Raw genomic sequence first — 19,450 nt, 5'->3', positions numbered from 1 at the left:
AACACACCTTCATTAACACACACATCACCACACAGAGCCCTATTTTGTCTTAATCTTTTAAAAATCTATACGAAAAACCCAACAGTTTGACATATTTTAACTATTCCAACGTGCTGAGTTTCCACACAAACACACAGCGTTGACGAGTCCGGAAGTTACAACAAGTAAACATCAGAGATTTCTTTTTCTCTTTTTTTTTTTTTTTTTTGTGGGAGGATTTTTCTTTTCACTCAAACTGAAGGTTTAATCTTTTTGTGCTCATTCAGTCACGTCATAATAAGATTTACAGCAACGTCACAATACTAATATTTCACCACGAGCTAGTAGTTTGGCCGAGGACACATGAAGAGGAGTGGTGAGTGTTTCACAAAGATGGACGAGTGCAGGACCGATCGCAGAACACATGGTACCTCCATCACATCGTCACAAAACATTTCCAGCTAACACTATGGACTGTCTCCAAATAAAGACTTTGGAAATGAGGACAAGCTGCAACAACAAAAAACAATAACTAAAAATAACATTAATCAGGGAATAACATGAGAACTATTAAGGGAAAATATAGCAGGAATATCGCAGTTGCTCTTTTGTTTAGCATTTTGAAAATAAAGTCAAAATGTTAAAAATCAGGAAGTCAGGAAATAATTACAATGAATTAGTAGAAATAAATTCAATTTATTGCTTTAAAGTATAAAAAGAGAATAAAGTCGATACAAGAAGTGAAAATGTTAAGATAAGGTTGAAAAGAATGTTTGCTACATGAATTGATAGTTCATATATTTAATACTTCTAATATATCTATTATGTTTTTATGTGTTGTATATTTTGTATAAAGTCGGAGCAGGTTGGTGGATATAAAGTGTTTGAACATGGATGGAATCATTTCTACTTTTAGTGTGTAAACTTTAGTGTGGGTGCAAATGATTCCTGTTTTTATTTGCTTCTTCAAATAAATTCAATTCATTCGAAAAGAGAAGTTTAAAAAAAAAGAGGAAATTCAAAACATGGAGGAATAAGTTAAAGGAGCTTGAGGAAAAAATTAAAATTGAGTTGAAATGTTTGAGTCAAATTATTTTAATTATATTTTTATTTTCTGCATTATGAAAGTGTTTTTATCATAAAAAGTCAGAATTCAGATTTTTTCTGAATTACAACTTAAAAAAGTGAATTTTTTCTCAATCTTAAGAAAAACTACTATTTGTAAAAATGTAGACATTTTTCAGATTTGCACATATTTCATGTTATGAACTTAAAAGCGTTTAAGATTTTATTGTTTTGAGTCCTAAATGTATCGTTTTGTTTGTTTTTAATCTTCTAAACAAAATTTTTCAGATCTATTGTCCATATTTTAAATTTCAACTTAATTCTCTATATTTTGACTCCATTAAGGAAAAAAATCATATTAATCCCATACTTTTAATTTTATTTAATCAACGTGTTAATTTCTTTTTTCTCAAAAACTCAAAAACAAAAATAAAAATCTCATCAATATTTCAACTTTATTGTCAAAATGCTAAGTTACGTTTGTTTCCATAACAGAGCTTTTGTGTGCAGTAATTAAAAAAAAGAAAAGTCTCTGAACTTGGACCAACTCCGTTCTAGTGGCACAGAATGAAAAAGAAAAAGAGAAAGAAAATAAACAAGGCAACATAAATAAAGTCACAGTTGTTAAAGTGGATCTCCTCCTGTGCTGAATGAGGGTCGTTCCTTAACCTTCCAGATGCAACGACGGACATTAAACCTGGAATCACTGGAGCGTGGTACGAGTCCTGGACCTGAACCTGGTCCAGCACTCCCCTCCCATTCTCTCTTTAACGGCACCATCGTGGATCTGGGAACCCGATGGGAAATTCCCACATCCGAGTTGGGAAAAGAGGAAGCGAGCTGAATTCTATTTTATGAGTGACGCCACGTTTGTCTTTAGAGATCTGGGAAGGAAGTTTGACTCCCAACTCGGAGGTGGGAACGTTCCCATCAGTTACAGCATTTCCTGGATTGTCGGCGACGTTTGGTACCAAGTTGACGGCTTCGTAAGTAAACCTGAGTCTTCTGGCGGAGATGGTCGCCCCTCACTTCATCTCTGCCTCCATCTAATCTGGAATCGCCATCCTCGCAGGACGTCTGTGAAAGCTTGAGGCCATTTTTTGTTTTTTCTATTTTCTTTTGGCACGACATAGAGAACGGCACGACACGGATTCACAGAGAAAGAGGGCGGGGCCTGAGACATGGAAATACAGAGGTACATGCAGGGAGGAGCATACAGGAAGAAGAGTGCGAGGTGAAAATGGAGGATGTGTGAAGGGGGAAGCAGACCAGGAGGCCTGCTGGTACTCGAGTACCCTGATGATGACGCTCCTGATTGGTCGAGAGCTGAGCTAAATGCTGAACTGCTGCGTGTGGGCGTGGAGGACGGGCGGAGAGACGGCGGTTAGGTGAAGACCAGGTGCTGCTGGTCCAGCAAGCTCCTGGTGAAGTTGTTGATGGGCCCGATGGCGCTGAGCGACATGGCGTTGTCCCGCCCCCACAGCAGGTTGGGGCCGAACACCACCGCCAGGTTACTGTTGGTCATCTTGTTCACCTCGCTGTTCGCCGACACCTGGGAACACACAGCGGGGGGGGGTCGGGTCACTCAGGTGCGGAGGAGCGGGGAGGCGGGGCAGAGGAAGAAGGGGGCGGAGCCTGCTGGTCTCACCTGTGCCAGGAATGTGATGAGGTACCGCAGCGATGCGTAGTTCTCCTCCGGCAAAGACTCCACCAGCGTCTTCATCACCGTCGCCTGACTGTCGGCGGGAACAGCTGGAAGACATCGGACTTTAAATCCTCAACACTCAGCGGGGAGCCGTGTGGCTCTGGAGCGGCTAAACTAGGATCTCTAATGTTATATCAGGAAAAAAAAGCTTAAGAAATGGCAATAATGTGTATAAATATGATAAAATGCTACTTATATAATGTAGTTTTAAACTTTCACACATGCAACATAAACTAGTTTTAAAGTAGAGCAGAACAGAATGCAAGAACAATTTTAACTTTAAAATGTCAAACTTCAATAAGTACTTTTTATATAGTATTTATCCTGAAACTGTAGTTTGATGGAGACATTTACATTTTTAATATTCAAATGACAGAAACACTAGGAATTGAATTGAGAATGAAATTATAATCTAGTGTTAATAAACTGATGATTCAGTTCAATTTTCAACAATCATATTAAAATGTAACATTATGTCACTTGGTCAGAAGGTTGAGAAATAAGTGAGAACACAGTGACCTCACACTGGAATCCCTCGTTAGTTCAGGGATTCGAACCGGGGACCTTTCTAAGGTAAAAGCTCCCTTTCAGCTGGCGACGTCCGACCATGAGAGAAACTGGACTTACAGGCAAAATTGACGATGTCGTTGTAGAGCTGGTAGGTCAGCAGCGGCTCAGGAAGTTCCCTCAGGAACGTCTTGAGAATGACCGCGGCCAAGTGGACGTCCTCCATCTCCCGGAAGTCCACCGTCATACCTTCAACACACAAACGCAGAGGAAACGTTCGCTCCGGTCCGTCCAGGAATTAAAGTCTCGACTCAGAAAAGGGGAAAAAAAGGAAACGTACCTGAGTTGTACCTGAGCTGCACGTCCTTCACTAGAGTCACGTTGGCAGAACGTCTGAAGATCCCCTCCATCTCCAAACCTGACACACACACACACACACACACACACACACACACACACACACACACACACACACACACACACACACACACACACACACACACACACACACACACACACACACACACACACACACACACACACACACACACACACACACACACACACACACACACACACACACACACACACACACACACACACACGATGAAGTTTGCCATTCGAGTGATGAAGCGGTTGCTGGTTCCATGCCGACACCGTGTGTTAACAGCTGGATTGAATCGAGCAGGTTGCTGATGTTTGCTTTACCATGCTCTGACAGGAAGTCAATGGTGTCCCTCATCACCACGGGAACGGCGTCATCCTCCGAACTTCTCTGTCTGAGCCTGAGACACACGAAGAACACAGATATGAGCCGGGAGCACGAGGTCCCTCTGAACAGACGGAGCTTCTGTCACTCACGTGGCGAGCGGCACCCCGAACACCTGATCCGGTAGAGGAGGGCTGCGAGGGGGAGACATGGGAGGCTGGGCGCTCGGCTTCAGGGAGGCTCTCAACTTGTTGTCGTACCTGCGAGAGACGAGGTTAGCGCGAGAATCCGACAACACCTGAGTCTCAGAGAACGGGTCTTACTCTTTGACCCGGGCGGGAATGAGCAGCTGCTCACACTTGACCACGTCCTCCAGCTCGCTCAGGTAGCTCACGTAGTTGATCTTCCGGCCAAACTTGAAACTGAGAAGCAGAAACAAAAGAAAGATTTAAGAAAAGATTTGTTTGCATCTTGCCGTTCACTGAAGGTGTAGTTCTCCAAAAAGGCCACTAGATGTCACAAGAGCCCAAAAGCCAACCTAAATCTGCATTTCTGATCTTCCCTATTGCTCAATGTTCTTATTAGAAAAAAAACATTATGTTTGTTTCTGGAAGGACCTTTGCTGGAAAACAAAGTGGAATATTTAGGACTATGGAGGACTTCTGGGATGAGCAGCTTCTTTACAAACATTTACATTATTTCAGATTACTTCTTTTAAAAAGTTGATCTTTTATTTTTCATGAATGCTGTTTTACATAACGTGTGAATGGCCATGGTAAGCTGATAATAATAAACTCTGAACATGTACAACGTCCTCTCACTACCAAAACTAAGAATGGAAGCTAAACACGCTGCCATTGGCGCTTTAAACAGGAAGTCGATTGTGTAAAAGTAGACACTTCTGCTGTGTGCAGAAAAGCAGAAGCTGTAAGTTTTCAACACAAAAATAAAATTTAAAATTCTTTTAATTGCAGTGAAATAAACTGGCTTGATGTTAACATCAGTGTTGAGTGACGTTCAGAAGGCGGGAACCTGATAATCGGCTTGAAGAGGATGAGCAGCGTCTTGATGAACATGGTGGGGTGAACGATGTACAGCGCCTTGATGTTCTTCTTGTACCTGGAACACAAACGATGCAGACTCAGACTGGATGCACGCTGCCAGTCATTAAAGTCTCTGAGGATGAGCTTACTTCCTGTCGAACTCCCTGTACGCGTCTCGCAACCAGCTGAGGGACGGTTTGTTCTCACTGGTCAGCCCGTGGTGGAAGTAGATGAGCGTGTAGTCGCTTTCCACGTACTGATCCAGAGTTCCCTTGAGGTACCTGCAGGAAGTCAAGGCCGACGTTACCGGGAGAGGACTGAAAGGTGGAAGCTCCTCGTCCCACTGGAGGCTGGAGACGGTTCTCCGGGGTTGGTGGACACTTACATGAGCAGCTTGTGGTGGTCCAGTTGGTGCTGTGGGGGCATCCTGCAGGCGTTGAACACGATTACCTTCCTGCCGAAGTTGTCATCACCTGCAGGTAACAGCGGGAAAATCAGCAGTTAAACAACCATAACGTGACGTCACACCAGGAAGCAGCGACATTTCAACGCATTGAAGTAAATTTAAACCTGCAGCTCTTCCAGATGTCATATAATCCATCGTTTCAACTCTTCCACTTGGTCTGGTTGGTCCAGAAAACTTGTACTCAAAGTTTCTAGCTCCTCCTTGATTTTCCTCATTTAAATATTGGATGATAGGAGCTGCATTCAGAATCTTCTGCGTCTGTGTGAGCTGGACTGGCTCCGCCCACACATGCCCATCTTGGGAAGAGGAGGAAGTACTTCCTCTCGTGGTGCCATGTGCCAGAGCAGAGCTGCCTAATTGTGGGAGGAGTCAAAGGACGGGCCTACCTTGATTGGGATTGGCTAAACCCCCGATGACACTATACAGGGTTTGATTTCTGATTGGCTGGTTGGAACAACACACTTATTAAAACCTGAAACAAGCCAGAGAGAGAGAGGACAGACTGTCTTCACTTCTGGGACGTCAGTCCAGGTATGGCGACGATTAGTACTGCTGGAAAACCTTTAGAAAGTGAATTTTACATAATATGACTCAGCATCGCTGCTGTTTTGGCTGTGGGGGGATTCAGTTTCCCATTAGATAAATTTTTTATCATTTTCATAAGAAAATTATTTGATCAAACTTTGCTAAACATACATTCAGTGTATCACTAAATGGCTAATTTGGAGCTATGGAGGATAATGTCACGCATCAAGGCGTAGTTCTACTGTTGTAGTTTAGAGGAATGGGATTTGGCAGCACCAAACAGTGACTGGAGATCTTACCGGCCACTTCAATGATCTGATGCCTGGCGATGTCATAGAAAGGATGGTCCCAGGGCAGGTGGGGGGAGCTGGCATCAAACTGCTGTGAAACATCTGCCTCTGAAGCACATCAATCCAGGAAGAAGAGCAATAGTAAGAAAACATCCCCCCGGAAGGTTTTGACACTTGAGTCTGTGTTGAGGGCCGACGGTGCGTTCGGGGGTCACCTGCTTGAATGGCGCTCACCTGACTTGCTGAGAGTGGACTCATCGGGGGGCCACTGCTGGTCCTCGATGGTGGTCAGCTTCAGCTGCCCCAGCTGTGCAGTGGCCTGGTCGTCGCCCAGATCTACTAGCAGCTCCGAAGACATCGCGCACACACTCTCAATCCCTTTCAGAGCGATGGCTCACACACACTCACACACACACACACTCACACTGCGCGAGGTGCAACCTGTGAGAGACGGAGACATGTCAGGTGGGATGAGGTTCGCATCCAGGCGGCGACACACTGCATGTGACATGCATCTCTTTCCAGTGAACTAACACTCTGCATCCTGGAGCTGCTTCACACTAATGACTGCACATCTTTCCCCCTTATTTTTCCTCTGTGCTTCTTCTATTATCTCCCATCCCCCTCTTCCACACACCCCCTCTCCACTGTGTGATGTTATGCTGGCTGACAGCACGTTGCTTTAAATAAATATCGCTACAAACCACTGCTACTGCTGCCGATGAGCACACAGTGAAAAACAACTGTTATCACACAGTCAAGAAACCGTCAGCAAGAAGGACAGTAACAGGTTCCTCCTTTCTTCTTTGCTTTCAGTCTTCATGTCATCAGAAATGCTTTTCCTCCCCCAGTGACGGCGCAGCAGAGCAGCTTAGGTCACCGCGTACGACCAAGGACAAAACACCTGACTGGGAGCTCTTTCCTAGACATGACGCAACCATAAAAACCACAGGCCACTTCGGGTGTACTTGTTAAGCATGGAATTAAAATTCTAATTGAGCAAATTCGTTGCGCTGCACTACACCCAGTGACTCACATCCATAGTAAACCACAGTGTATAAGGAAGCAGCGAACAGCTCGAAAAGGCATGAATCCATACCTAACCCTTAACAACACCAAGTTAAAAGATGATGAACAGAAGTCTTATCGTGGAAACAACTCAATAAACCCCCATAGTACAAACAAAATAAAACAGTCTACATCAGAGCAAAAAGTGCAAAAAACACTAAATGTTATTGAAGCTATTGGTACCTGGTGCAGTGGTCTCCGATAAACACTCCTCCATAGTGCCAACAAAACTAGAAATCACCCAAGTAAAGCACGAGCAACAAAAAAACTCAAAACTCAAAAGATAGCAAACACCTCATCCCATTATGAAAACAAAATTCCAAGATCACTATTAATGGCAAAGCACATAATAAGAGACAACCAAAGACAACCCCATAGTGCAAACAAAACCTTCAAATCTGCATCAATTCAGCTGAAATTGGTGTAATTTGAGGTCCTCTGTGATCAGCTGATCAGTCTTGTGTAGGTGTGTTTGTTTGAGAAACATGTCTCTCTCACACACACACACACACACACACACACACACACACACACACACACACACACACACACACACACACACACACACACACACACACACACACACACACACACACACACACACACACACACACACACACACACACACACACACACACACACACACACACACACACACACACACGGATCTACAGTGTGTGTTTCCAGCACCCTGCCCTCTTCAATCCGGCTGAGGAAAGCAGATCGTGCCCCGGAGGGACTGGGAAGCATTTCCCAGGAAAAAGACACCGCAGGGATGAATGACGCCGTCTTGGAAGGCAGGATGCCACAGCGCGCTGGACGGGTTGAGCCTGAACGCAGCGAATGATCACTGCACAGCAGCTCTGCACCAGGACAGGAAGACATCTTCCTCAGCTTGCAGGCGGTTTGGATGCGACTGGAAAGAAATCCAGCTGCCAGAGATCAATGATCTGTTACAGTGAGCCGAGCTGGGCCAAATACCAGAGAGCACCAGGGCGTTCTCCTGATGACATCACAGCAGGGTTTATATCCTCTTATTACTCGTTTCTCAAATCACTGAGTGACGCAGCTCGTTATCAGAGGCCTTTCTTCACTGGCATCATCAATAACAACAATGATGCTCCATCCACAGGATACGTGGATGTATTGTATTTATTATCCCATTTTACTCTTCTCGTTTAACTTGTTTGTTTACAGCACTTCCCGATGTTCATGTTTGTTGATATAAAGCACGAGGGATTGCATTATTGTCTTCATTCTAGAAATCGGGACTAATTCTGTGAAATCAAAATTATTGCATCCTTCTTTAACAAGCATCAAAAGGATTGTTTTATTTTGATTCTGACGTTATTCTGAAGATGTCACACAGAATTCGATATCCAGATGACTCGATCTTAGAGGAAACATGCGTGCTTTAATGACTGAGCTCACACACCACATCACTCCACTTCACTAGAGTTGTTCCCTCTTATTCAGCCGTCACATCTCCTGGAGCCTCGACCTAGAAAACCATCCACCTCCAAACCTCCTCATAAATCTGCTGCAATAAAACCACCTGGGACAGTTTCCTCTTATTTTTTACCTCAGATTGAATCAGTGGAAACTTCTATCACAACTCCTCTCAGCAAAGTCCTTCTGTACCATCGAATATCACAGTTATGACACTAAAATCTAATATTACAGAGTACTTTAAGAAAGATCATATAGAAACTCAGAAGTAAATTATGCTGCTTCGTTGGAGCTTAGCTTTAATTGGTAGGGGGAATTTGTAATCCTGTTTTTAATTATATAAAATCTTATTTTCTGCTATAAAAAGAAAAGCAGACCAATATCTCATAAATCTTTTTCAGAGCTTTGCCTGAAATTCCAAGTTCGTATATGGGAATATTCCCACCAATGAGTTTGGGAAAACCAATAGTTTAGTAAAGATTAAAAACTGACACTGATGTGAGGGTGTCTGTTGACGTGCCTGCTGATAAAAGCAACAGACACCTGATGGCTCCCCTAACATCTGTCCAGGTGTCTGTTGATGTGCCTGCTGGTAAAAGCAACAGACACCTGATGGCTCCCCTAACATCTGTCCAGGTGTCTGTTGATGTGCCTGCTGGTAAAAGCAACAGGTGAGCTGCAGGTAAAGTGAGTTTTTTCTCCACACATATCCACAGAGAGCTAACGGGGCTACCGTAGCCACATTAGCTGAGGAATGCTACTCAGAGAGACGTATCATGAGCAGCAAGCCTCAGAAGATCCACCGCGGAGGGTGTAGCTAAACGTCTGGTACATTTTTAACAAGAGCGGTTCCTCCGCTGAGTCACAACCCGCCCTTGAAGCCAGCACGACGGATGAAGTTCCCCCCCAGCGCGGCTAATGAAGCGCCGCAGTGAACCGCAGCGTTATCGCTGTCCATCGGAGCGACACGAAGCGCTCGAGCGCCGGAGCCGAACGCCCGAGCCGAGCCGAGAACACCCGAACCTCCGAGCCCAATCGAAACAGAACCGAGGTGTCCGGTCCGAACCGGGAACGGCTTGTTTACCGTGAATCGTGAACAGTCCGATGCGCTTTTGAAGTCTTTTGATGTGCTGACAGCAAACAAAGCTGCGTCAACACCCACTTCCGGCCCTAATGACTATCGAAGTAAACCTGTGCGACTCTGTTTAGCCTGTCAAATTAAAAGCATGCATACATTCTTGTGACGTCTTTAGTTCAAGGGCAATTTCCATACAAAGACAATGTACCAGGACATTTATTTTCAATAAACTACTAAACTTCTATTTGTATGTGTCTATGATTTTATTCATATTATGTCTGCTTACAATGCTTACTCATATATGTCTATAATTGTACTTGTACTATGTGTCCATTATGCTGCGTATATTATTTCTGCCGACTTAGTGACGTAAACAATTTGACGTATTATATGACTACACGCGTATGTTAAGTCTACTGATATATGTCTACTATTTTACATTGATTATGGGCATGGACACTTGACCACCTGTGGCAATTACTTTCTTTTTATATGTCCATGATTTCACTGTTATTTCTATGACTCTACTTGTATGTCTGAGTTTACCTTATTTCTATGACTCTACTTGAATATGTCTATGAGTTTACTGTATTTGTATGGTTCTACTTGAACATTTCTATGATTTTACGTGATTTATATGAATACATACGTCTATGATTGCACTGTATTTTATGACTCTGCTTGTATATGTCTATTGGTTTATTGTATTACTTTGACTCTACTTGTATGTGTGTGATGTTACTGTATTACTAGGTCTCTACTTATGTCTATGAGTTTACTCTATTCCTTTTAATCTACTTGTATATGTCTATGATAGAAAAGTTTTAGTCGGACGTCATAAATATTGACGGACGGATCCTCCGGAGGGACAATCTCCTGTGGGAAGGTGTGAAGGCGAAGTGGGAAAGTCGGTGTTGACTTTGTATTTAATATTTAATCATGGAGAACTGAACACGCGCAAAGTATTTATTATTTTTTATTTATTTAAACTTTACAAGTCCGCACCGTGTCCCGTGTTATGTGGACAAGCGGTGTCTGAGGATGCCGAGCAGAGCGACGCACACGGAGGTGTTCCGGGAGCGCTCCGGCTCCTCGACACCGGGGACGGAGCGTGACGGAGCGGCGGCGGAGCAGCGGAGCCCCGGGGCCGGCCCGGGAGCCTGGACCTGGGTGCTGCTGTCCGCGCTGGGGTCCGCCGCGGCGGTGGCCGCTGTGGGGGTCGTCTGCGCCCTCTTCTACCCCATCCTGAAAGGTGATTTCACTCTTTTAGTCCAGATCTGCTCAGACACGCCCAGACTCAACCTGGACTCGTTCACTTTCACTGACAAGCTGCTGTTTAACATGGACTCAGAATATTAGACTTTCTGGAACACCAGGGCTTCATTTTGTAGAATATTAGTGATATGTGTCATGTTCTTTGTCATTTCTGATGAAACAATGACTGCAGGGAAACTATTTCAAATGTTCCACTGAGATACTCTAAAAGTCAACATTCAAACCTTTTAATCAGTTTTTTGAACATTTTAGGTTCTAACAGTTTAAGAATATATAGTAATAAAAAAATGACAGTGGTTTTGATGTATTAGAAATAACATCTGAAACAGTTAAATGACAGAGATAAACACATGAACCTGTTGACACTGTTAAATCCTGTTTTACCAATTCTACATTAAATCAGATCAAGTTTGTTTTTTACGATTTAGGAACAAACATTGATTCAATAAAATGTTAATTATTTTTAAATTCTTTACAAATAAAATCAAAAAATTAAGCAGATTTTGTTGGTTAACTCTTTCAGAGTTGCGAGCTGACCGGGTGAGGCGAGAGGACGGCACAGAGGAGAGGATGCTGGGTGAATTATAATCCCACAATGCATTGCTGTGTCGGGATATTTGAGTGTTTGAAACAGGATGTTGTTCTGCAGGTTTCTGGAGCATCTTTGTGCTGTCGGCCATAGCAGGATGGATCTGCTGCAGCCTCTCCTGCATCCTCACCTACCTGGACTCATACCGGCCAGACGGAGCGCCCCCCACCGCGCCGAGCCCCACACACTGCAGGTGACACAGTTTTACTCGGGTTTCAAAATGTTATTATCACTTCCTTTTGATACCGACTCACAGTCATGTAAAAATACGCTGCTGTTATTGCAATGAGGATAAAATAGTGATAACTATGGTGCAGAATCTGAGGCTGACCGCGTCTTCTGTCTGGTTTTGGCTCCAGAGATGTTTCCGGACATGAACACTACATCAGTTACGGCGTGGCTCTTCTTAACGGCGTCATGGCCATGCTGACCATCGTCTGGAGTCTCTCCTGACACTCACTCCAGGATGACATCATCTGGCACGTTCTTCAGTTTTAACGTAAAAGAAAAGTTTAATTCACCACACCACCATCATGCTGCACAACTTCCCGTTTCATGTTTGTGGGAATTATTGTCGGAATACGTCTTTGCTCTAATTTGTACAACCTGAAATATCTTGTTAGTGCCTCATAAAATAAACGTGATTTAACTTCAAGTGTGAATTTGATTATTGTGGGTGAGTTTTGTTAATATTTAAAGTTTATAAAAACAATTTTGACGAGTCTCGACACCTTTATGCAATTTTTTCAAAATTTTAAGTCTAATTTTCATAATTAAATATGACTTTATATGAGATAGTGTAGTGATGAAAAAAAAATTCAATAAAAGTTAAAACCTTTTTAAAAATGTCAAACACCAGAACGTTTCCTTCTATAATTTATTCAAGTTATCCTTAAAAAACAAAATGTACAACGGAAAATATACAGCATGACAGCAACATTAGGCAAAAGACCTAATTTCTTTGTTATTGCATAGATACCAACAAAAGAACTTTGTAAGTGTTATAAACAGTGTTCGTTGTGACTCAGAGGTAAACTACATTTATGAACAAAACAGTGGAAAACAGTGCAAATGAAATCAAAATGTAATCATGTTTCAACAGGCTGTGAGTCTCGATATGGGATCACAGTGGAGTCAAGAAGAAACCACCTCAAGTTATTGTTTCACTTTCATTGACATTCATTTGTTTAGAAAACACTGCAGAACTTTAAACTGTTGACTGAAATCTTCATTATTTTCACTCTAGCAGCTGCACCACAACCGAAGTGCTTTACTCTTTGTTTTAATTCTCAAAACCATTTCCGCAGACATAAACATTTGTTTGTGATGAGACAAAGTTTTCTTCTAAACAATCACATTAATCACATTTGGTTTGGAAAAACATTTTTTCATAGAAGGTGAAAGATTTTCTTTTAAAAACCGAACAATAAACAAAACAAAAATAAAAACAAAACAACAACCCAGAAGTCCCGGTTTATAACCCATGTAGTGCCACATATTTAACAAATCCCACAGCAAAAACTAATTTGCCCTTTTGCACCATCAAGCTGCCCTAAATACCCTTGAAATCTCCAAACGTGAAACTATGAAAATCTTTGCTGCTTCAGCTGAACTCTGGATAAACTTCAAGTCTCCAACATATTTTATGGTCCACAAGTCCTCAGAAGCCAGTGAGCTGTGATTGTTTTGGCTTTTCTACGGGAGTTGTTTACATCGAGAAAAATAAAAAGAACAAAAACGACAATACCAGCGAGAAATATTAGATTTTTTCAGGCACTTTTCTCCAAACTATCCCACTCATCAGTCAGTCTTAATGAAGTGCTTGGACAGGTACAACAGCATGTGAGCAAGTCAAGTTTTAACAGTAATGTTAATTTAAAAAGAACTTGATTGAAGTAATTCATTTAGACAAAAGTAGAGTACCTGAAACTGAGGAGCAGTCTTGTAATACCATCTTGTGTGTCGGGGGGCGGTGTTGAGCATGTGGAACGGGGGTGTCAAACGCCCCAAAACCGGCTAACAAAAGGGTCAAATCCGGCCTGCGGATGACCTCCATGGAAAAAACACAAACAAGCACAAAGACACATTTGGAGTTGTTGTTTAGAGATTATCATGTTTCATGTTAATAATCCCGCCCACCTCAGATCAAACTGGGCTGTAACAGACACAGATATTATAAAGGTTTGGCGTGTGGTTGATTTTAAGGTGAAGCGACTCATTGCACCCTCTTGTGGTATAAAATGGTATTACACTCCAACTTTGACATATCTGCAGCTAAAAACTGAGCAGTTCTCAAGACAACGTCTTGTATTCGTGTCATTTTTGTCTAGAATCTCAAGCTTCACACGTCTTTAGACCTTCTGGAAGGTTTCAATGTCTTCAAAACAACACAGTGCAGCTTATGCAGTACAATCAAGAACACCGGCAAATGACCCATGAAGGTCAACAATCCCAAAAAGCTCAGAATGTCGAATCATCTGGCCTCTTGTAGAATCAATCATCCCATAAAGAACAGATGTACGGTAGTTTGCCCTCCGTTAAAGCTAAATGTCTGGTACTTCTGTCCTCTTGTAATGTTGAGCAGAGCGTTTGAATAAGACGCAGTGAGACATCCTAACAAAGTGAGACGACCTTTACGACCTCTCTACTGACTTATCTGGAACTACAGAACATGTTTACATGAACCCTTCTGAGCCGTTTCCTTCATATGGAAACTGACTTTCCCAGACATCAGATAAATGAACAAGTGTCAGCAGGCTGCTCTTTCAGTCTTTCCCCCATCTATAGTGACATCTAGTGGTCACAGATGGTATGTACCAACACAATTTCATTCTATGTTACACTGTATGTCGCTTCCAAACATAAGTCACTTCACTTTTCAAATAAGAATAAAAGGACCTATAGTCCAGACTGTCTGTTGAAACAGGCCTTTACATGACCAGTTTTTTTTGTAAATGAATATAAACTGTTAATAAGGTTGTCTATAGAAAATGTGCTTCCTTGTAAATTAAACTCCAGTTTTTGTGTAGATAGCATAAAAGCTGAAATGATTCTGAAGAGTGAATCTAAGCGAGTGGCTCCAGACACACTTGTTGGGCTCTGATGGTGGTGAGGTGTGCCGACCCTGACCTGGAGGATCTGGAGACATGTGATCAGATGGAAGCAAGGGGAGGAGAGGCCGCCGCAGGAGGAGTTCCTCCGTTCCTTAGGACCTCCTGCTTGGACCGCCTCCTGGAGGCCAGCTTGAAGGCCCACGCCAGGAGGAAGATCCCGGCGATGACGGCGAAGTAGACGCCGTAGACGAGGAACTGAGAAGACAGGCGGCATATCAGATCACGCAGATCGGCTAAGGAGGGAGAAATGGGCGGGGCTTAGGGTGGAATCAGAGTCCTCACCTGGGTGAAGACGTTGAGGCCGAGGCCGGCAGAGTCCACCACGACCAGCGTGAGCAGAGACTGCAGCAGCAGAGCCACGAAGGTGTTGACCCCGAACACCAGAGCGTAGCGCTGCATGCTGAGGTTCGCTGCGATCTGATACCTGAGCAGAGACAGTCACAACGCCACGTCAGACAAACATCTCTTCTGGAGGGCACAGATGACCTCAGCCAGCTGCTACCTCGCCGGTCCTCAGGCCAAGGAACTTTTAAACCAGAGATAAATTCAAAATATGGCAACAACTTTACAGATTTTAAGTGATTGTCGGGCATTATTTCACACCTGGTGGCCAATAGACGGAAAACAGCAGAAAAGTAGCACAAAGACAAATATAGTTACTGTAAATCATAACTGACTGGTTTTTAACTTCTGCTAACTCTGGGTATTAAATAGACGTTAATTCAAGTCAGAAAGCATCCAGGTATGTTTGGCTTTTGATACCTTTGGTTCCTCGGAGGAAGTTAGATATCCTCTCACAGAGAGAACCAAGTGAAATGAAGGAAAGAGAGACAGTGGGGGAACTCAGCGTCCAGCTGAAGACGTTTATTCAGGGTCAAGTTCATCTCCTGTTGGCGATTCTGAAACGTTCCCACACTGAGATCCTCACGTCAGATAAACTGTTGCTGCCTTCTGCAATGCAGCGTTACACAAGGCTCCTGTTGCGCTCTTCCTTCTTTCTAACAAAACCTCCAGCAAACCGGTTCACCAGTGACTCAACATTCACCATCAATACACCATCAAATCTGTTTCCCTGTTTTCAAAAGTGATCCTCTGATCCTCAGAGTCCGTACTCACGTGGCCACGGTGATGAGCAGCATGTAGGTGGTCCTGAAGAGGACGTAGGAGCCGTAGCACACCCAGATGTTCTTCAGCATGTCCATGACGAACACACACACGGCCATCAGCAGGGAGAGCACACACAGCAGCAGCTCGCCCCACACCGACCACGACACAGGCAGGCAGCCCGCCAGCAGGGCGGCCAGCGCCCCTACAAACACAACACTTCATTAACAACTCCGTCCATCAACAAAACAGCCTGAAAACCTCCCCGACAGTTTCTGCTCTGCGGCCTCACCGAACAGCGTGGAGAGCGTCTCCACGTAGCCGTTGTAGATCTCGTAGTCCTGGGATGGACGGACCGTCTCCCACAGCGGCTGGGCGTAGTTGATGACCTGGAAGTATCCGCACGTCGCCAGAGCCCACCACAGTGACCACGCCAGTAAAGGCCGGCATTTGTAGCACTGCACGAAATCCTCAAACAAGATCCTCAGCACCCCGACCAGACCCCCGTTGTGAGTTCCAGCCTCCGACGATCTGGAGACCTGCAGAGAGACTTCGTGATGGAGAAGCTTGTTTTAACACGCCGCCGGATGAAGCAGCTTCACTCACCGCTGAGTTTGTGGTGTTGAGGGGAACTTTGACCTCTGCGTCCTCCGACTTCTCTGAGGACGATTTGCTGCTGCTGCTACGCTGATCGTCCTCCGCCAGGCCCGGGTTCTTGTGAAAGAACAGACTCCTCTTGGGCTTGGGGAGGAACCAGGGGGCGACGAAGGCCACGGCCGCCGAGGCCAGCGTGATGAAGACGAGGTGGAGCAGCTCAGCTTTGGCCACAGACAGGAGGAGCTGCCCGATCAGACATCCGGCAGCGGAGCCGAACAGCGTGGCGCTGCGACAGAATCCAGTCATCCTCTGGTACTGAGCCGGGTCCACCACGCTGTAGATGTAGGAGTAGTAGGCGACATCTGAAGCCGTGGCCAACCCGAAGAAGAACTCCAGGAACTGCATGGCCAGCGTGCCCTGTGCCTTCCACAGCATGACGTAGGTCACCACCAAGCTGGTGGCCTGCAGGACCAACACAGGCTTGTAACAGAGGTAGTCCGTAGCCAGGAAGACGGGGAACAGCAGCAGCAGGTAGGAGTACGTCCATATTGGATAGATCTCATTGACAACCTGCAGAAAACAGCCATAACATGAGTATCCATGTCAGGCACATTCCGGCTCATTAAATCTCTTTTTTAATTCAGACTCAACAAAACTTCAAGCACTGTCCCTGAAATATATGTAATCAGCTCCATTTGAAGGCTTTAATCACAATCTTCAACTATATCAGATTGACGCTCTTCAACAGGAGATCAGCGCTGCAGCCTTGAAAGCAGGCGAACTTATTAGAGGTACAAGATACAAGTAAATACCTTAATGCCACAATAATTCTGAAATGGTGGGCGAGTTGTGGCTTTCTTTTGGTACATCTTATCTGCAGTTGTTGAGTCTGACTCTTTTCCTCGAAGCCAAAGCAAAACAGCAGCTTGTGAGAGTATCCATACCCATTTGAACTTTTCGTCTTTTTGGCACGTTAAGAGACACACATGTAAATGTATCTTAATGGGACTTTATGGAATGGACAAACACAACAACACATTAAAAAAAAAAATTAATAAACTTTAAAAAGCACGCATCATCTAACCCTTCTGAATTATGTGGTACACTGTGTTAAGAACCAGCTCATGACATGAAGGAGGTCATTATTCAGGGATTAATCAGAAATCCTCAAGAATCTGACTGGGTTCCCATGAGGGAATAATCTGAGCAGCAAGACATGGTGTACCACGAAACATACTGTTTTTATAAAAGTTTCAAGATGTGAATTAACATATAACATTGTAATAAAGGGTGTAATCTGCTAAATTAAAATAAAGCTGTGCAGTAGCAGAATTAATGAGGCTATGTTGTTTAACGGAGCATTTAATAAGTGACGATCCTATACAGGACTGGACACCCAGAAAAATCTAAAGAATCAATCAATGGACCATTTTATCACCTTAAAAACAGCAGAAAGTGAACAAGATCCCAGTTACATGAGAATAATAATCCTGACTTGTTTGACTTTAGGAGCCTTTGCTGACCTTGAGATGATGTTTCTATCTAATTTATTTTTGACAGTGAAACAATTGTGGTGCTTTTTTTGGCAGGTGCGTCAGGTAAAAACTGCAATATTTAAAATGTATACCTGCCAAAGACTGTGCCTCGTCATTTTACACCACAACACACACTTTGAGATGTATCTGACAGTCATTTTGAGCTTTTTCCAATCCCTCAGAATAAAATACATCCTAATAAATGAATAATTAACAGGCGGTGTAATGAACTGAACGCATCAACATGGTTGGATGGAGATTCTCATTGAGCAAAACTTATCGTAACACCTGAGAGCGCCCAAATATGCTTGAAATAAACAACTGATCACTTTCATAAACCTGCTTAATATTGACTTTGGTCTTCAGTCAAGTTCTTAGTTTTGAATTCTGAACGAAAGAGCGACTGAAGCAGCTACAACGACCCAAAGTAGTGCGGCGTTAGCCGCGGAGCTAACCGACCTCTGTCTCCGTCAGGTTCTTGTCCGGGCCCAGCAGGAAGGCGGTGAGGAACGGCTCCAGCGGCCGCAGGTTCGAGAAGAAGCCGTAGGCGCAGAGCAGGACGGTGGGGTACAGTCGGGACATCATGGACGCCGTGTGTGACCTCCATAAGAAACACACGCTGCGGACGCAGCACACCGTCTTCTCCGGCTGATCCCCGCCCCTCGTCATTCGGCCTGCCCCCAAAAACAGCGTCCTCTATCGGCCAGAGAGTGGTACTGTAGCCGAACATCGCCCCACTACACTGCACCTACTACTGGACAGAGGGTGGTACTGCACCCCGATAGCCATATAGACTTAGAAACCCCGACTTTATTAGAATGATAATAAAGCCAAAATATTGAGAAGAAACTTGAAAGGCTTTAACCACTAGACTTAATTTCCATCACCAACAGAAATTGTCCGAAAAGGATGTGTTCGTCTACGTGTATTTATGCATTTATTGGTTTGTATGTATTTTATCAACTTTTCACAAAAACTACTCACCCAAAATGCATGAAATTCAACCGAGGACCAATCAATTCGATTTTGGGATGTTAACAGGTAACCCTTTCCGAATAAATGCCAAAAAACTGCAAAAAAAAGTCCCTTTCATCCAAACCCTGATTTTTCTTTGAAAATTTCTTTGAATTACAGCCAATACACCTCCCAGAAAGCCTTGCAGCCTCTCAGTAAGCTGGTAGCTGAGCTGTTCTCATAGGACAAGTCACGCACACAAACGCTATCACAGCGGGGTTCAGATACAAGGATTTTATCTGAAGTTATCTTCAATCCCAGAACAAATAAATCCCCCAAAATACTGGAAAAAAAAATGTTCCCATACAAAGTGGGTGAGAGAAGAACCTCATGGATATC

The 19,450-nt window shown here is 43.8% G+C and overlaps 3 protein-coding genes across 5 annotated transcripts; 1 reads left to right on the top strand and 2 right to left on the bottom strand.

Moving 5' to 3' along the window:
* Nucleotides 1-178: 178 nt before the first annotated feature.
* arhgap1 (Rho GTPase activating protein 1) lies at nucleotides 179-9,978 on the bottom strand. The gene is made up of 13 exons (XM_080493086.1): nucleotides 9,891-9,978; nucleotides 6,524-6,730; nucleotides 6,299-6,397; nucleotides 5,394-5,481; nucleotides 5,158-5,289; nucleotides 4,998-5,084; nucleotides 4,289-4,387; nucleotides 4,118-4,225; nucleotides 3,965-4,041; nucleotides 3,597-3,674; nucleotides 3,377-3,505; nucleotides 2,693-2,796; nucleotides 179-2,596 (listed from the first exon to the last, which is right to left on the bottom strand). Exons 2-13 carry the CDS (start codon nucleotides 6,645-6,647, stop codon nucleotides 2,429-2,431), a joined length of 1,293 nt encoding a protein of 430 aa, XP_080349212.1. The 5' UTR covers nucleotides 6,648-6,730; nucleotides 9,891-9,978; the 3' UTR covers nucleotides 179-2,428.
* Nucleotides 9,979-10,744: 766 nt separating this feature from the next.
* On the top strand, nucleotides 10,745-12,408 carry arl6ip6 (ADP-ribosylation factor-like 6 interacting protein 6). Of its 2 annotated transcripts, XM_080493095.1 has the most exons (5): nucleotides 10,745-10,791; nucleotides 10,883-11,136; nucleotides 11,683-11,736; nucleotides 11,809-11,941; nucleotides 12,108-12,408. In XM_080493095.1, exons 2-5 carry the CDS (start codon nucleotides 10,926-10,928, stop codon nucleotides 12,199-12,201), a joined length of 492 nt encoding a protein of 163 aa, XP_080349221.1. In that variant the 5' UTR covers nucleotides 10,745-10,791; nucleotides 10,883-10,925; the 3' UTR covers nucleotides 12,202-12,408. The 2 variants fall into 2 exon arrangements, with proteins under 2 accessions (XP_080349221.1, XP_080349222.1); XM_080493096.1 differs by having other exon boundaries at nucleotides 10,781-11,136; nucleotides 11,842-11,941.
* Nucleotides 12,409-12,613: 205 nt separating this feature from the next.
* On the bottom strand, nucleotides 12,614-18,762 carry slc19a2 (solute carrier family 19 member 2). Of its 2 annotated transcripts, XM_080493085.1 has the most exons (7): nucleotides 18,557-18,762; nucleotides 16,572-17,132; nucleotides 16,258-16,504; nucleotides 15,978-16,170; nucleotides 15,144-15,285; nucleotides 14,878-15,056; nucleotides 12,615-13,787 (listed from the first exon to the last, which is right to left on the bottom strand). In XM_080493085.1, exons 1-6 carry the CDS (start codon nucleotides 18,680-18,682, stop codon nucleotides 14,901-14,903), a joined length of 1,425 nt encoding a protein of 474 aa, XP_080349211.1. In that variant the 5' UTR covers nucleotides 18,683-18,762; the 3' UTR covers nucleotides 12,615-13,787; nucleotides 14,878-14,900. The 2 variants fall into 2 exon arrangements, with proteins under 2 accessions (XP_080349210.1, XP_080349211.1); XM_080493084.1 differs by having other exon boundaries at nucleotides 12,614-15,056.
* Nucleotides 18,763-19,450: the final 688 nt, after the last annotated feature.

Source organism: Lipophrys pholis (assembly GCF_963383615.2).
Source record: "Lipophrys pholis genome assembly, chromosome: 23".
Classification (NCBI taxonomy): Eukaryota; Metazoa; Chordata; class Actinopteri; order Blenniiformes; family Blenniidae; genus Lipophrys; species Lipophrys pholis.
This window is presented reverse-complemented; position numbering and strand designations above follow the sequence as displayed.

Bases quoted from the DNA above. Each gene is read 5' to 3' on its own strand.
- arhgap1 (XM_080493086.1), bottom strand. From the start codon at position 6,647: ATGTCTTCGGAGCTGCTAGTAGATCTGGGCGACGACCAGGCCACTGCA. The intron at 3,675-3,964 runs GTAAAGCAAACA...TGTGTGTGTCAG, and splicing joins TGACTTCCTGTCAGAGCATG to GTTTGGAGATGGAGGGGATC. The intron at 3,506-3,596 runs GTACGTTTCCTT...TGTGTGTTGAAG, and splicing joins GCAGCTCAGGTACAACTCAG to GTATGACGGTGGACTTCCGG.
- arl6ip6 (XM_080493095.1), top strand. From the start codon at position 10,926: ATGCCGAGCAGAGCGACGCACACGGAGGTGTTCCGGGAGCGCTCCGGC. The intron at 11,137-11,682 runs GTGATTTCACTC...TAACTCTTTCAG, and splicing joins CTTCTACCCCATCCTGAAAG to AGTTGCGAGCTGACCGGGTG. The intron at 11,737-11,808 runs GTGAATTATAAT...GTTGTTCTGCAG, and splicing joins CACAGAGGAGAGGATGCTGG to GTTTCTGGAGCATCTTTGTG.
- slc19a2 (XM_080493084.1), bottom strand. From the start codon at position 18,682: ATGATGTCCCGACTGTACCCCACCGTCCTGCTCTGCGCCTACGGCTTC. The intron at 16,505-16,571 runs GTGAGTGAAGCT...GTCTCTCTGCAG, and splicing joins TCAACACCACAAACTCAGCG to GTCTCCAGATCGTCGGAGGC. The intron at 16,171-16,257 runs GTGAGGCCGCAG...TTGTGTTTGTAG, and splicing joins GACGCTCTCCACGCTGTTCG to GGGCGCTGGCCGCCCTGCTG.